Source organism: Cottoperca gobio, chromosome 11 (genome assembly GCF_900634415.1).
Source record: "Cottoperca gobio chromosome 11, fCotGob3.1, whole genome shotgun sequence".
NCBI lineage: Eukaryota > Metazoa > Chordata > Actinopteri > Perciformes > Bovichtidae > Cottoperca > Cottoperca gobio.
In genome coordinates this window covers 10,531,243-10,548,167 of record NC_041365.1, presented here as the reverse complement: position 1 = coordinate 10,548,167, position 16,925 = coordinate 10,531,243, and the positions used below count along the sequence as shown (strand labels likewise).

At 41.8% G+C, this 16,925-nt stretch overlaps 1 protein-coding gene across 8 annotated transcripts; it reads right to left on the bottom strand.

Moving 5' to 3' along the window:
• Positions 1-5,972: 5,972 nt before the first annotated feature.
• Positions 5,973-10,867, bottom strand: eomesa (eomesodermin homolog a). 8 transcript variants are annotated; one of them, XM_029443849.1, is made up of 7 exons: positions 10,766-10,867; positions 9,265-10,131; positions 8,691-8,845; positions 7,897-8,018; positions 7,473-7,631; positions 7,256-7,317; positions 5,973-7,136 (listed from the first exon to the last, which is right to left on the bottom strand). In XM_029443849.1, the coding sequence occupies exons 2-7, from the start codon at positions 9,972-9,974 to the stop codon at positions 6,383-6,385; spliced, it is 1,962 nt and encodes a 653-aa protein (XP_029299709.1). In that variant the 5' UTR covers positions 9,975-10,131; positions 10,766-10,867; the 3' UTR covers positions 5,973-6,382. The 8 variants fall into 8 exon arrangements, with proteins under 8 accessions (XP_029299709.1, XP_029299713.1, XP_029299712.1 ...); XM_029443853.1 differs by having other exon boundaries at positions 9,265-9,632; positions 10,766-10,858; XM_029443852.1 differs by having other exon boundaries at positions 9,265-9,897; positions 10,766-10,856.
• Between the last annotated feature and the right edge of the window lie 6,058 nt (positions 10,868-16,925).

Genomic DNA, 16,925 nt, shown 5'->3' with positions numbered 1-16,925 from the left:
CACGCCTCTACCATGATTGACAGTGATCGATTGCCAATTCACGTTCAATCCCCTGCGTTCTCAACCAATCAAATCCCACTACGTCACGGTGAGGGCGGGTGCTACTTTCCGTATCGTCTCAAAGTTCCAAGCGGGTTTACAAACTAACCGTATATGAAAATAATGTTGAATTGAAGGTTTGGGCACAGTACAGCATGAATGAAGACAAAGAACAAGCAGATACAGGATAGGATATCTTTTTTTATTTTAACTTAGCAAAGCATGGGATGGAAATGTTAACCAAAGCAGTAATTTAAGTGGGACTACCATAATTTAAAAACAATGGACAGGATCTGCTACTGTTCCTAAACTGACTGACAGGCTAATACAACAAGCTCTTTTGATGATGTTTGAGAGTAAGTAAAATAATACCGTAATTCTCATTTGTGACTAAAACACAACATTTAATGGAGGCCTGCCTGTAATTTTTGTTAGGCGAAGAGAGTAATGTTGTATTACATTTGATAATGGCTTTTACACACTGTATATTTTTTTATCTACGTAGACTTACTTTATGTAGGCTTACTAAAATTAATGGTTTACTGTAGATGTGCTAGTTTATTGCGACAAATAATAGCATGGCTTGAGATTCTCAGCTATCGCTATTTAGATATCAAATAAAAATAAACCTTTGTGTTAAAGTTGGTGGTCAACAATCATCCTCTATTTCTTCATCTCTGAGGATTATGTTGGTTCAGATGCCTAATTATGAGTAGGCTATTACAAATTTGAATGAGTATTACAAATTTGTGTGACAGGCTTAAAATCCATCTTCCGTAAAACTACCTTTGCTTATCATGTATTCAAATGTTACACTGTGTAATAATTCATTTTCACCAGCAGATGGCAATGCTGTATCAATAATTTCTCTCATGTGAGGGAGCAGTTGGTTGCGAGATATTATTAATATTCTCTTTTTAGAGGAACAATGTTCAGTTGTCTTTTATTATATTTTATAATTGGTAAAGTGAAATCCCCTGCAATAACCGAGACACCTACCCTACTTTTTAAACCATCATAAAAATGCTTGATGGATCACAAACAAAGCTTAAGATTTAAGAATGCATTTTGAGACTTGGTGTAAAATATGGCAGATCAAGTTGGTGTGGATACATACTTGGTCTTATCAAGTATCTTTGATAACCTAGTACATGAAGCAACTCTAGGACAACCTTTCTGCAAGAAACATGGGATTTAACACAGACTTAAAAAAAGAAAGTTAACTTCTGACATCATTTTATTGAACACCCCCTTCAGCATTGTTACACAATTAATTTGTAATCATTTCATACATTGTATTGCATTGGAGTACAATACAATTAGAATAGAAATCTGACAACTGCAGAAGCAGTTTGTTCTTTCAGAATAATTCATGGACGTCTTTCTTTAAATAGAGCCTGTTCCTCACCCACCCATCAACCTCCTGCATAATTACGAGGCAACTCAGAAATAGAACTGCGAGGTGGGAGATCAAACTATCACCTCTTAATTGTACCCTGAGTCTTAAAGATGCTGAGAGCCCATTAACGCACAAAGACAAGTGCTGTGTACTGCCCCTGAAACATGCATCCGCATAATGCAGCTGGGAGATGAGTCAGAAGTTAGACAAGTGGAGGAAGCACCACACTGACATTCACCTGTGCTGGGACTCACATAAAGAGATGCAGACTGCAAGGTGTGGTGATGATGTGAAAGAAAGTTTTCTCTTTCAAAAAGCAGATGGAAGAGTATAGTTGTACAGAATGTATTAGAATAATTAAAACCCTTGTTTCTCTAATGTAATATCCAGAAGTAATGGCTGCAAAACTTATAGAATCAGGACAAAGGTCACACATTTTTCATTTAGCTTTGAGCAACAAGAAGCAACAGATTGGAGAGAGCAACATGTTAGGTGCAATCCACCAAATGAGTATTGACTTGGTCATGTTTTGTCCCAGAAGTTGTAGAAATGAAGAGTCCCTCTTTCCCAGATGGTTTAGTGGATGATGTTTTTTTTCTCCAGTGGTGAAGCCTACTGATGGTGCCAGGAGAGAAAGAAGAGAATGTGAAATTCCCAAATCTGTTGGAGCGCTCCATCAAAGTGCCAATGCATTGATTTTGACCACAGATCTTTTCCACACGGCTGCCTCTGCATGCCCTACCCAAAACATTGCTCTCAAGATCAGGGTCTTGCGGGAGCTTTAGTGCCCCTGAATCCTGTTCAACTCCTCCGGGACACTCAGAGGAGGGGGGAGTAGAGGCCAGTGACCAGCATGGTGTACCCAAATCGACTCAGGGATGGGTAGATGGTGGGAGGGGTAGGTTGTGGAGATGGTAAATGGTGGTGGTGGTCAGAAGGGGAAGGTGGGAAAGGGGTAAAGAAGTGGGGGGGGGGGGGTCCAGCCTGTTGAGGTGCGTCCCACTGCCCTCCAGAGGGAACACTGGGGTTTGAAATCAATGTGCTGTTAAGTGCAGCTTAGCCGCGGGATACTCTCTCCAACATTATACATGCACTAGTGAGTTAGGGCCTTGCCTGCGCGCTGCAGACGCTGTCTGAGGGCACCGACACAAGGCCCTTCCGCGTCTCCGGTTCCTCTCACCTCCGTGCTCTCTGCCAACACTCAACGCCCTTCTCCAAACAGTTGTGGCCCTGCTAACTTGAGACTCATCTCACACCACGGTCTCACTCCGGCAGACCTGTGAGCATTACACACATACCGTAGTCGGCCCACCCACCCCCCATTTACTGGCTACTCATTAACCAGGTCCAAAGCAGGCAGGGAGACGAAATAAAGCATTGTAATGTGTACATAGACACCTGGCGAGGGTTAAAAGGAGAGCCTTTATCAGCATCATTAGGACTGTCAATGCCCATGACCTCTACTTAATAATACATAAAACATATGCTTGTTATACATTTAAACAGAATATTGCATTGCATGCCAGAAGATATCTACTGTACATGTATTTTGTGTTGGGCTCAATAGTTATACAATATAATATAGTGCACTAGACCTGGTTCGTGGCTTTGGCGTGGGCCTGTGTTCGCATGCAATGTCCATCGTTTCATACAATTAAAAAGACTGGATCTGACTCATGTCGACTAATGACATTAACCTCAAGATGTTTAAAAAAGTCTTTGTAAAATAAAGGCGATTAACTAGATCATGAGTGAATACATCACAAAACAAGAGTAGCCACATGAGACTCTTCCCTGAGGAACAATTCTGCAGTAATTCTAACTGGCTTGATAAGCATTTAACAGAAGTGACATTTATCAACACATCAAAAGGGGAAATATCGTGTGAAGAGGAAACATAATCGCCACCGTCTCACTCTTGCTTGTCTGTAGGTTACTTTTTAAAAGGGGCGTCTAAAAAATCTTGACCCAGACACACATCTGCCTGTGGCTGCGTTTAGTCAGTGAGAGCAGTAATAGTGTGTGACTGAAGGTGAGGAAACAGCCTCAGGCCTTCTGCTGTGTTTAGATGTCAGCCCTCCTTGGGTACAATGTCTCTGTATCCTCCTTGGCCTTTCTTACATGAACTCTCAACATGGTCACCATCGGATGGCCTGAGGGAAGGGCACAGACACGTGACTGTTCACACGTGAAACAAGAAGAAGTTTTACTAATAATACGTTATAAATTCTACAAACCACCGGTTGATCCTCCTAGACCTTGTATTACTAACGCTCAGTCAATTACTGAGATTGTAGCGAGCAATGTTAACATCAGTTTACAGTAGTCAATTCTTCAGGTCTTATCCCAATGCGCATAGCAAGTCAACATGGTCTGAATTTGTGGTAGCATGCTGTAGAGGTGTCTATTGATTACTGTACTTCTTGCATGAATGGTTGAGAAAGACACAAGCTATCGACTTGTTGCTTGTTTTTTATTGGAGTTGACGGGAGCTCCCATCAATCACTTTGGAATGTCCATCAAATAAATATTAAGAGGATGTGACTGTGAATAGTATTTGTAGCTTAGATACAAGATGGATGTCCCCGTTACAGTGTATTTAAACCATCCTGTCGTCTGTTTCTGTGAACAAGATTTTTTTCCAGTGGGTCCAATATTAATGCCAACATGCGTTTAAGCAGGATGATGCACTGTTAGTGATAGTGATTGCACCCTTGAAGCATATATATTTGCTTGCATTTGTTTGTGTGTGTGCTGAAGACACATTCCAGCAATCATATGTTTATTGGAAGTTAAACTGCAATATTTCCAATAATTATAATGTACAATAGGTATTGCAGTTGCCCCTGCACATTCTTAGATCAGTTCAAAACACCCAAATTGTGTTAATATAAGATATTTTGAGTATCATTTATGCCATTTCCACAAAATTAGTTTTGGGTTATAAGTTAAGGGTGTGTAGAATACAATTCCCCCCCTCCGATTGTAAATGCATCAATTACTACAACATCTCTGCAAACCCTCTGTTCTGGTTCCTATGGTTGGTGTAGTTCTCCATTCATAATGTTGATCGCTATACCTCACAACAACAGATGAGCTGAGGTCAAGACAACATGAAAAGGAGAAGAATAACATCATCAGATGCTCTGAAATACAATTCGCTGACAAGTGCAAACATTTATGTTCTCCAGACTTCTCACCCCCCCCCCCAAGAGCCTTTTTTCTTACAGCTTTCCTGAGAGGCAGGGCAATCAAGCACTCTACCTTGTTAGGAGGTGTTAATTGGAGTTAGTCAGACTCCTCACTTTGTCAAGGAGTCTGACAACAGAATTAATTAGTATTCGAGTATGTAAATCAATTCAAATCGGGGTGCTTATGGGGGAGGATTTGAAGTATTTTAACAGCAGAAAAACAGGTGCTGAGAACATGAGCCAAGTAGTCTCTGTTTGAATATTATGACTTCTCTTTTCATGGATTTTATCTCCACTTATCCACTTTTGGAGAGGCGTTTACTGTAAATAGAGGTATTGAGCTGTGCATTGGCCTTAGTTGGGCGGTTGATGGATCATTTTTTATTTAGCCTTTTTTCATATTTTCTAAGTGCACATGCCTCGCATGCGCTTGCATTACTTAGGTAAATGATAAAATGTGTGAAAATACCATGGCAACAACAGAAGGAATAGTAGGACTCTGTGTGTTTGTGTGCTTTTCACTTAATTGGGTCTATTTTGTGAGTCAAGTAAGACATATAAATCTCATATTTAAAACACACTTTGCTCACTTGAATTGAGAGTTGTGGTGTTACCTTGTTGCACTTATTTGTAGGTGAAAAGGATTGCTCAGCTCTTTTGTGCATAAACACCACAGGCTTAAACAAACGGTCTTAGTGCTTACGGACTGTGGCCTTCAAACAGAAATGGGCTATCACATCATTTGCCATCACATGCCCTTATCATTTTCTGTTGTTCACGATGCTCATTAGTATTTATGATACCTTATAAGTCCTTGCATATGGATAGTCCGGTAAACATTACACTAAATATGCTTTATTAGCGGTCAAGGGCAATAGATTTAAAGCAGCATAAGCTTATCGAATTGTAATTTGCAATGTAATGTTGATGGAAAACGAAATAAATTAGTACTCATTTGAAGTTAGTCTCGCATTGCTTATAGGAGAAATGTTGATTACTTAAAAGTACCTTATTTTGAATACAAAATGGGTACATGTTAATTGCCACGCCACCCCATTTGAAACCATAGTATTATTCAGATGCAGGGATTTGATACCTTTTACTTGGCAGCAAACACTTATCTATCTATACAGCAGGGCTACAGGTCCCCCTACTTATACACATTCATTCACTGCACATTTTATTTGGATTTTTATGAAAATGTATTAGAATTATTTGAGTTCCAGCCCCCTTTTTATATTTTAAAATACATGTGTAGATGTTCAAGGTCATTAAGAACGGATAATGGCACGTCTTAATGTCCCATGGCCATAATATATGAACAAAACATTCCGAGAAAGACATTTGGATAGTGCTTTGTGAAAAGCTGTTTTATTAGCCATTTAATAACACCTCCATGAAGACAATTTGTACAAGATACATCACATTCTAAAGTGCACGAATACTGTACAACGAAAATGACTTAAATACGCAGGGAGAAAATAAAAATAAAAATCACATTTGTAAAAAATAAAAAGTTGTAAAAATAAAATGAATAAAAAGGGACATGCTTTTTCAAAAACAACAATCACTATGCATGTTTCTGCTCAGGTATGTGAGAGGGGCTGGCCTGGGAAAATAACCTTGTGCAGCTTGCTTGGGGGAACACTAAGCTTTGGCACCTTTAGAGAAAAGAGAAAAAAGACATTAACAGGGAACTGGAGAGCACTCAAGTAATAAACAGAAGAATTTTATTCAGTTTCAATAAATAGTCTTAGGGGCTTGTGTAGAATGCATAATAACCCATGCCTTTTGGGTTGTCCTTGTTGTACTCTTCCGTAGTCAAGTCCTCACACTTGATGGTTGGGGAGTTCTCTGTGCTTGAGCCCCCAGGGGACATCCTGCGCCTCTTGCACACCACGGAGTACACACCAGAATCGCTAGAGTCCACAGATTTCAGTGAGTGGGACGTCTCGATCCAGGAAGATGCTGGCGGCGCGTTCTCCTCGGGCAGCTTGTCTTTTGTAGCCCCCAGCTGGTCCTCTGTGAAGGCTGGGGGGCTTGGGCGAGGGGACCAGGGCAGGCCCGTGGTCATCTTGCGCTGGTAAGAGCTTCTGGTGCCCCAGCCTGCCGCCATGGAGGCGAAGGCCGAGTCTGGATAGTAGCTGAGGGCGTGAGACGTCTGCAGGGAAAGGGGCTTGATGCCGTAGGACAGCAGGCTACTGGTGGAATAGTCATTCTCATAGCCCAGATCCAGCTTGTTGGAGCCGGGCTGCTGGACTGGGGGGACAAACCAGCGCTGGGCAGAGGCGGCGGCGCTGATGTCGTCACTCTGCGTGGAGAGAAGGCTGTTGGTTTGAGGGACGGCCCGTTCACTGGCGTAGAAGCGGTTCTGAGGCAGGTTGTTGACAAACTGGTCCTGAAAGAAAGGCTGCATGGCGTAGCGGGCCCCTGGCACAATTTGGGTGGAGCGTGGGGAGTCTGTAGGCGATGGAGTCAACCTGTCACTCTCTGGGGCTGTGTACATCCTGTTCCAACAAAATGAAGAGAGAACACAAAGTAAATTAGCTGCATAAAGTAAGGGTACAAGACATGCATCAAATACTGTACCACAGGAAAAACAGATCAACCACTTGAAGACACGTACGAGTCATAATTGTCCCGGAAGCCTTTTGCAAATGGGTTGTGATCTATCTTCAGCTGTGTGATCTGAGAAAAAAAAAAGGAAATCACACGTAAATAATGTGCATCGTAAAGCAAGCAAGTGCACTGTGTGACTAAAGTTTGTAATACATTCTAATTAGTTGTATCCAATTAGCTAAATAAATTCAAACTCTAAAAAAGAAAAATATTCAAATGCTTACATCTGTGTTCTGGTAAGCAGTGACGGCTATAAACTGGTTCTCTGGGAAGGTGAAGGTTTGAGTTCTGGCCTCGTTGCTCATGTCCTCCACTCCGTCTTCCGTCACCTCCACGATGTGCAGTCGCGGTTGGTATTTATGAAGTGACTGCAAAACTATCATCTGCAGAGGAGAAATGTGTGATAAGTACAACGCTGCAGATTTAAAAAAACAGGCTGTGTGAATGTATTTTGTATCACTTATCAAAACTAAAATGAAGTACTCATTATATAGCTTTAAATATAGCAGTCACACTTGAAGGTTAAAATATCCCCCAAAAAATATTCAGTAAATAAAAATGAAATATAATACAAAAAAATAATATTGAACACTCTCACTGCTTAGCAAATGTTGAACTTGAGCATGTCAGAAATCAATATCTAATAACCTGTGTGTTGTTGTTGTTGGCCCCTTTGTTGTTGGTGAGCTTCAACTTGCCAAAAGAGATTTCTTGCCTCATCCAGTGAGCACCAGTGTTTGGAGATTCAGGATGAACATACATTTTGTTGCCTAAAATTGAAATAACAGAATTAGGTATATGACAGAAAGGTAGAGATCCTGAGTTTGATCCTGCTTCGTGACATTATTTATAACTAATAAAACATATGATCTTATTTATTAGATCTTCAGGCTTTGGAGGGGAACTAATGGTCAAAATAAATTACAATACATAAAACATGACTTATTGTTTTAGATTAGTTTGATGAAAACAAATATTCATTGATAGATTCAAGAAAGGATAATGGGATTTATTAAAATAATATTCTAAAGTTGTGTTTTAAAAGAAGATGAAACATGCTTGTTTTTCCTTCAAATCATTTTCTTTTATCCATATATTGTCAAATGAAGAATTAATATTTTTTTATTCAAATAAAAAACGGTATAGTTAACCAACATTTTCACACTTTAGTTGGTTCACCAAGATGACCTGACACTCCAAATTGCACGAGTCTAAATTACTGCATTAAAAACACCAAAAATCGCAACCTATCAAAAAAAATATTGTCTTTATTTCCAAAACAATCTTATTCTTAACACACATGTTTGATTCTCATATCCTCAAGCTGTCGACTAAATGCAACATTGCTGCATTATTTCTAAATCACGTTTTATTAATTTATTTTCCAAAATATATATCTCAAATACCAGTGCTAAATCAGTTTAGTTAATTATCAAACTCACCTTGCATATTATTGTCAGCTTTTCCACAAGTGACCCACTTTCCTCCCTGAAAGCGCCAGTGATTCGGGTCAGCCAAAATAACTTCTACAAAGACATTGTAATGGGCCGTGAGGTTGAGTCCAGTGATGTTGAAACTGAGGAATGGGAACATCCGTCTGGAAAAAAGAAAAACAGGAATAATTAACAGCTTTGCTCATAAAGCGGGGAAAAACTCTTAAAACTAAAAACGTTGGCATTTCATGTCACATGTGGCAGAATTTGAAATAATTTAAATTACACCACTGTCAGGTTTAGCCCGTTATGTCGTTGTTGATTTACAATTTACCAGAAACGAAACTTACATTGTAAAGTAAAAAAGAAATGCGTAAAATGGAAGACGTGGATCGTGAGCGTACAATTTTGCTCATGCGTAAAAAGTTTAAGAATAACGTTCATGAAATGAATGTTTCTTAAGAAATAAAGTCTAAAACAGACCAATTTAAAATATAAAAAAAACGAATTTCACATTCTGCACATGTCTGTTGTGTGTGTTTAAATTGGGCCTTTGGAGCCTCTGGCAGCGCATTCTGCTTACCTGCCCTGTTTGGTGATGATCATCTCGGTCTGGTGCCGGTGGAATTTCAGCCACAGAGGCCGGTTGCACAGATAGACCTGCGCTCTGGCTCCGGCGGCAGACCCCGGGAGAGACATGGATCCAATACCCGTCCCCGTCCCGGGATAAGAGGGGTACAAACAGCCCGGACCCTGGCTGAACTGGTACCCTCCGCTGCTAAACTGGCTCCGGCCGGTGCACACGGACGAGGAGGAGAAGCCCGTTGGCGGCAGGACGGATCCGTAATGAAGTGAAGACGGGTACCTGGAGCCGCTGGACCCGGTATACACCGACCCGGTTTGTCCTGCGTAGGGAAAGAGGGAACAGGGGCTTGCCATGTCGGAAGCCGCCTGGGAAGACGAGATGAAGTATCTGTCAGAGCCAAGTTCGTCTATGTTGTAACGCCGACCGCTCGTCAACTCGTCCTCACCGAGCACCGGGGAGCCTTTCCTCCCATCAGGCCCGGTTTTAGTGAAAGTGTCCCCCTCTCCCTCACCCAGCATCCCGTTTCCCACCCCGCTCAGATATTTCTTAGTAGCGCTGCTGGACTCTGATTCCGTCCGGTCGACTTCTTGATAGTCAAGCTGCGATGATGGCCTCGGGCTGTTGTTGGCACTGTCCGACGAGGAAAGATTGTAAAAGGTCTTGGGTAAATTGATGCTGGCGCTGGGAAGGATGTTCTCTAGCTGCATTGTTTAGATCTTGCAATAAATAAGAAGAGTTTCAAGAGTTTCCAGAGAGTGAATCTCAGCCAAGGAGGCGACACAACCACCGGTGCCCGTGTTGTTTCTGTCTCTGCACGCCTCCCTCCCTTACGAATGATGGAAGGAGGTTAAACCTTCTCCTTACCTACGGATTTTCAGATCAGATTATGGGCTGAACATGGGATGTTCAGCGGCTCTTATAAAATGTATTTCTCCACACACTCTACTGATTGTAAGCGAGAGGGGAGGAGCTTTTGGAGAAGCATGCGGGGGCAACAGCCCTCTCCATAGCCAATGGTCGCACTACTCTAATTCAATTAGAAAGCCTCTGGCAGAAATAATGAAGAGAAAATGTGTATGTGTGTCGTTAACTTTATTTTTACTCTCATATTTAGGATATATACTTCACGCGGTGGCAGTCTCCACGTACCACAAATCCAAGATTTTACAATGTAGTGCAAATAATCTTCTATCTTCTATAAATGAGTGGGACATCATTTCTAAAAAGGTTTAAAACGGTGGAATCAGTATTTGTTCTTATATTTTACTCCAAACATTCAACATGAAATTACCCATTCCCCATCGTGCACGCACAATCACGTCTAAACTTTCAGTTTCCGCTTCAAGTCATCACGTAAAATACACATTCAGATATGGCTTGTCAGATACCTTCCACTCACTCAAGAAGACTCCCCTCAATCAACAGCAAACACCGAGACCCCTTCCCCACATTCTGCAAACATCCCCAACACGTAAAAAAAAAAAAATCACATGTGCACCTTATTTCCTATAATTGGCCTCTGTCGCCTCTTCCTCTTCCAGGTGTTCAGTCTCGGCTCGAATACAACTATCGACCGTCAAAACGAACTGAAGAGGAATATCTGCAATTCAAAAGACACGCTTTTTATTTTTCTCCATTTGTTTCTGCTTAAGAAAAAAAAATGTCGAATAGGCCTGCTTTTATTCCAGACACGCTTCCTTCACCTTTTCCCCTTATTTTCGGAGTTTAGGTTTTTTTAATCCAACATTTGAATTATTGGTAAATTGGTTACTAAATGACAAATGACACACACACGTCCTTTATTGATTACCATATGAGAGATATAAAAAAAAATAGCTATAGATATTCGAAAAAATTAACAATTAGGGCAAATTAGATAGATTCCTTAATTTATTTTAATCTTCTAATATAAATATGAAACTGTTCAAATTATTTTCAGTAGACTTTGAATATTTTAATGCAATTTCATATTAATAGGATACTTAATGGGAATGAGCTCTCTGAAAGCAGACAAGAAAGGTTTTTTTCTGTCTTTCTTTTGCATTTGAAGTAACAGAATGGTACAAAAAAAAGAAGCGGTGAAATACCGTGTTTAGATGTTGGTAAATCTTTCTTAACTCAAACCACTGAAATTGAAATAGCGTACCGAACATCTACAGTTCTGGCAGGGGGTTCCCAACTGGAGAGAAAGGATGCAATAACACTGCACAAGTACCGCATGCATACTGGCCAAAAAACGATGAAAATAAGAATTAAAGGAACATAATCACAGTTGTTGGGTAATAATTCCGAAAAATAAATGAACAAGAATATAAAGTAATTAAGAATTCCCCATGTCTGTCACACTCACTCACACACACAACCACACGGAGCAAGTGAGAGAGAACGAATCCAGAAATAACCAAAGAAAGATGTCGCACAACAAGCGTCGTTCATACGGCCCCCAGGCCTAATAATAAGCAGTGACACCAGGACAGCGCTCTCTAGTGACAGATCAGGGTAACTAGTTAACGTTCCAATCGTTGGTTATATTAAAGTAACTCCGCACTGTAAGAGAGCTGCATGCAGTCCGTTAACTCTCACTTTTCCCACTTGTATCTCACTTTACATCATCTTCAACTGCAGTGTATGCAACCTGCGCCTGTGTGTGTGTGTGTGTGTGTGTGTGTACACACGTGTGCTTCAGTCTGTGTGTGGGCAGTTTGTGTAAGTGTGTGTGAGTCTTAAAGTAAGCTTGAGGGAGTGTAGGGGGTGACATGAATTTGGGGAAAATGGGGAAACAGATCTGTGAAAAGCTGAGGGAGAATCTCGGCTGGAGGCAGATTGGCTGGTGTCATAAATGGGACAGTAGAGCTGGCTATTGGGCCATCAGGGGACCAGAGCTACATGCACACAGCACACAATCTGTCAATCAAAACCGTGACCCTTCCCAGACTGCTGCACAGAGACGGGAACAGCAAACATACGACAATAGAGATCAAGCCTTTTTCAAATGACTCAAAAGCAATTGTATTATTTATTTTGACCTGCCTTTCAACAGAGAATCTCACTTATCTGCAGTATAACCAAATCCTGATTTTCACCAATCGCCTCCTTCTTCTCTCTGCTTTTGTAACAAATGTAGAATTCCTCAGGGAAGATTGTAAGACAATGCCACAGGAGCAGCTTTGGGGCTTTGTGAAAGAAAGTTACTGTAATTCCATTTGAGCAAAATCAGGAGGAACTGCTGTTGAATCCCAAAGGATTTAAATAAATATGCTTGGATGTATAAGGCAGAATTAACAAGCAAGGGAAAATATGCACGATGAGGATCATTATGGGCCTGTGAACTTGATGCAGGATTAATCATAATATACTTTTTGTCTCTTTATGTCCTCTGTCGCTCTCTCATACACACAAACACACAGCAGAGGTGCCACGCTCTTGACTCAGTGTAGCTACAGGCTGTCATTCTGTAGTTAGAGGGGAAATATATAGTTCAAAGGAAGCTGCATTTGTATTAGAAACAAAGTCGAGCATTTCACACCTGAGCTGTCAACACCTTAATAGTGCAACCCTTCCATATAGCCTTTTCTTATTTAATGGGCTGTTGCATGATAAGCGAGAATTAGAGAGATTGTTGTTTTGGAGGACAATTTAGCTTCAATGCCACCTGCACGTTCAGCCCTCTGTGATCCTTTACAATCTCAGATATAAAGAGTGATATTTTCTTTGCATGAATTATTTCACAACTTTACAGCTATGTTTCACAGATGATTACAAGCCCATTGAAAGATAATCTGGGTAAAACAAACTCAATGCTGTTGTTTTAAGTAGGTTGGTTTTCTAAAATGACCCCAAAGACTCAGTCGAAAACTAGAAAACAAACTAAATGTGATTTACAAGCCACCTATAAATAAACTAATTCCAAATGAGGTGGATGTTTAGGTTCTACTCATAAAGGAGCTCCCACTTGTGACCTGTCAGCATGTTTCTTGACCACCTATAAAAGTCCAAGTGTGTCTGAGATGACCCTCCTTGGCCCCGGGCCAGGGCCTGCACGACAGGGGAAGGGAAGTCTTACCATATTGTTGTCAGAGTAGATCATCAACAGAGCACATGAAAGGAATACATTCCAGGTTTTATGGGCCAAGGTGGCTGCTGAAGCCTTTGCTCAGGAGTGAATTCATGTACCCCATTGCAAGGATTAATAACGCAAGTCTCATTAGAGATCCCCGCCACCGAGACCCCTGGAGGGAGGGGTGCTGGGAAAAGAACCGAGTGCAATGTGCACCATGCCAGCGCTGCGCTCCTCCGCAAATCATCATCCTCAAGAGCATTTTTATTGGATAGAATTTATTTCACAAGTTTATCAAAGATGTCCCTCAGTATATTTTCCAGTGTGTGGGGATTACTAGCATTTAATCAAAGCAGTAGCCTTTACACAAGAGAAGCTTATGTTACAGACATGCTGCTGTCTTCAAAGATACAAAGGTGACAGCTTTCATGAATTTCCATTTGGGTACATATTGCTTTCATCAATTACTCTCTTTTTCTTATTTCCTTGTCTCCGCCATTTTCTTCATGATTTAAACAGCACAACGTGTTCCCTCTAGCCTGGACACAATGTATTTGTATAAATAAGAGCTTCTCATTTTTGTTGTAATGCATTTTTTTTAAACCTATACTCAAAGAACATTAGAATATGTAAAGTATATTCATGTTTGATGTCATGTAGGCTATTTCAGATGCCATTCTAGCAGAGCAAATTATCATGAAATGGGAATCTTCCCCATCTGCAACCAGTCAGTGAGTGAGACCCACGGGAATTCTCTCTATATGCAGCATGTTTGGATTCCTCAAAATACATTAAAGTACGGCAGATTGCATAAAACCATCGGATGCTACTTTGCGTCATATCAACAGATAAGTCTCTCCGTCAGCATGTTGCTGCATGCATGCATGTGTGTTTGTTTGTCTGTTTGGTGTGTCTGGCCCGTCGAAGGAGCGGTGGATTACTGCAGAAATGTATCTGGGGATATGTGAGCCCAATGCTTTTGTGATGCACAGGTTTTTAGGGGGCAATGATAATCCACTGTGTTAAGACAAATCTTAGAAGAATAAGGTGTACTGACTGCATTCAGGAAAATAGGATTGAAGCTGCACTCACTGTATTTGATTCCCCAAGGCATGATAACATGATTTTTGGATTACTGCATTATAGGAAGTGTCACCCAGGGCCTGTGGGAAAAGCAGCAGCTACACAGTATAGAAGCAGGGTGAGTTTTAGGTACATTATCTCTGGTTACTGTCATGCTTGAAGCAGTTTTAAAGTCTCCAGGTCTAGTAATGTCTTCCAGATTTTGAGAAAATGGGGAAGAAAATGCATATAATCGGCTAAATCGTGCATATTTGGATTGTTTTACTTTTTTTTTTCACTTAAAAAGTAATTACCTACAGCAGGGTTTTAACATCAGACTTTTTTTCTTCGAATCGGGTAAGCGGATCACTGAACTGATTTTGACACCATCCACCCTTTTACTTTCACCCACTGTGTCGTCATGAGTAGAACACGAAGCCGACGACGGCAGAAGTGAATGGTAGTCCGATGGCCCGAGTCTCACCCTCTCATCCCCATTTTAGCATCAACCTTTGCTGACCCACTTCTCCCGGCCCCAGTCTCTTGAAACACCAGAGGAATTGACATAAGGGACCAAAGCAAAATAGCAGGTGCTAAAAGTTTGACAGTGTAGACTGGATATATGTGTTCCCTGGAACGTGAGGTGTAAGGGAGGGTGGCGGAGTTGTATCGACTCGGCATTAAGCCTCCAAGATAACACGCCCTCTCTAACAGGCATACTCTCTTTTGGCCAGGGAGAGTTGGGGTGAGCTGGGGTGGGGAGGGGGGAGACACGGTCCCACACTTGAGCTTTTCAACCAACCAGCCTCGGCCACCAAGACACAGCAACTCAACCCAGCTCACCCCTGGTTCTCCGTCCTTTCCTATAGCACTATTACTGCCAAACAAGCTGGGCTTTTATCACATTGCTAACCCTGACTCCGAAACTGCATTTCAGGAGGACCCTTTATTTTTTTCTCCTCTTGCGTTTTGTTTTTTTGGACAGGGAACACAAACAGATTTACGCCACAGGAGTATTCTGCTGCTGCTCCTGCCTCAATGTGGTTAAATCAGTGAGTCAGAAGTGAGAATGTAGAGTTTTAACACTTCTCTCTCCTGGTATGAAAGCTTCTAGAGCGACACAGAGGAAAGCCCTAACTGACTTACCGTCTACCAGCCAGAGGCATATGCTAGTGGGAGGGAGGTTATGTAGACATGATTAATGGTTTAAGGTTGACCCCCGGTGAAACAGCGATGTTGCCTCGGCATCTTCAGTCTCCTCTGGGGAGTAGGGACTACATTCACAGTGCTAGAAGGCCCTCAGATGCCCCTCTCTGTCAAACCAAAAAACATTATCACAGCCCCTTTTAAGGCCTCATTTACATGAATACTGGACACATTTAAGTCAATATTATTATTTCTCTTCATTGCTTTGTGCAATTAGATATTAAACTAATTGATAAAATGCCAAATTATTCACTGAAAAGGCTTCTATTTTTGCCCTGGAGAAACGCATCCAGCAGCCATTAAATATAATTAGAGACCACAGAATGCTTTTGTATTAAAACATTTGGAGCAATTTGGCAGCTGTATAATTTAGATGTACTGGATCATGCCATGTACATACATGAACGCACACACACATGCACACGCATGCTCACACACAATCATATACACTCGCCGGCGTGTATGCACACACGCTCATATATGCACACACAGAGGGACCTCAGTGCAGCGGACACCTTCAATATTGAACCCAGACCCAGGCCTGGTCTCTGTATTTACATGTAAATGGTCTACAACAATCTGCGGCCCCTTTCGTCTGCTCTGTTCCTGCAGCCGTCTGGGCCTGGGGAAGAGAGCTGCTAGTCAGATGGGGGGACCACATCAGATGGGCTCCCGTGGTTATGGTGCCAAACGCTCCGAAGGGAGAGGGAAGAGGCTGCCTGCCTGGCAGCCACGGAAACAGCAGGGACTCCCACATATCATGGAAGTGGTCCATGGTTTGGACTCCTTCTCTGACTGGAGAGCAGGGGAGACATGTAAAGGCCCTCCTGTCTGAGGACTAAGACCAAAGCAGACGTTTAAGGGGAAGGCCCACTCATATGTGGCTTGAAAAGTCGGACAGTTTAGTCAGGCCTTCTAGAAGAGGGCTGATAACCTGGTCTCCTCGTTGTGGGTAGAGGTGTCATTTTTGACAAGTGTATATGTGGATATGGAAGGGTGGGTGTCAGTGATAAGAAATTACGAACAGCAGTGAGCATGCATATCCAAGTCACATGGTGCAGGAAAGGAGCCTGCCTGTATTTGTTCCTTATGATCGTCTGTCGAGTGTTTGTGTGTCCTTCTGTGCTGGCGGGTCAGATATGGTGGAGGTCTAGACACATGGACCAAACATTCTGTCTCACGGGGGAGCGCTTGTTTCGAGGTTCATCTCATGGTTGCGGACCTTGATAGAACAGACCAGCCGAGACAGGCTGGACCCATACCCAGTGTTAATGGTCCAAACTTAATCTTCTAAAATCTGGTGTATGTTGAGCTATTGAAGCCTGCTGGAACA

Excerpts from the sequence above, each read along its gene's own strand:
- eomesa (XM_029443849.1), bottom strand. The coding sequence starts at position 9,974 with ATGCAGCTAGAGAACATCCTTCCCAGCGCCAGCATCAATTTACCCAAG. Across the intron at positions 8,019-8,690 it reads AGCTGACAATAATATGCAAG|GCAACAAAATGTATGTTCAT; the intron begins GTGAGTTTGATA and ends TTTCAATTTTAG. Across the intron at positions 7,318-7,472 it reads CTGCTTACCAGAACACAGAT|ATCACACAGCTGAAGATAGA; the intron begins GTAAGCATTTGA and ends TTTTTTTCTCAG.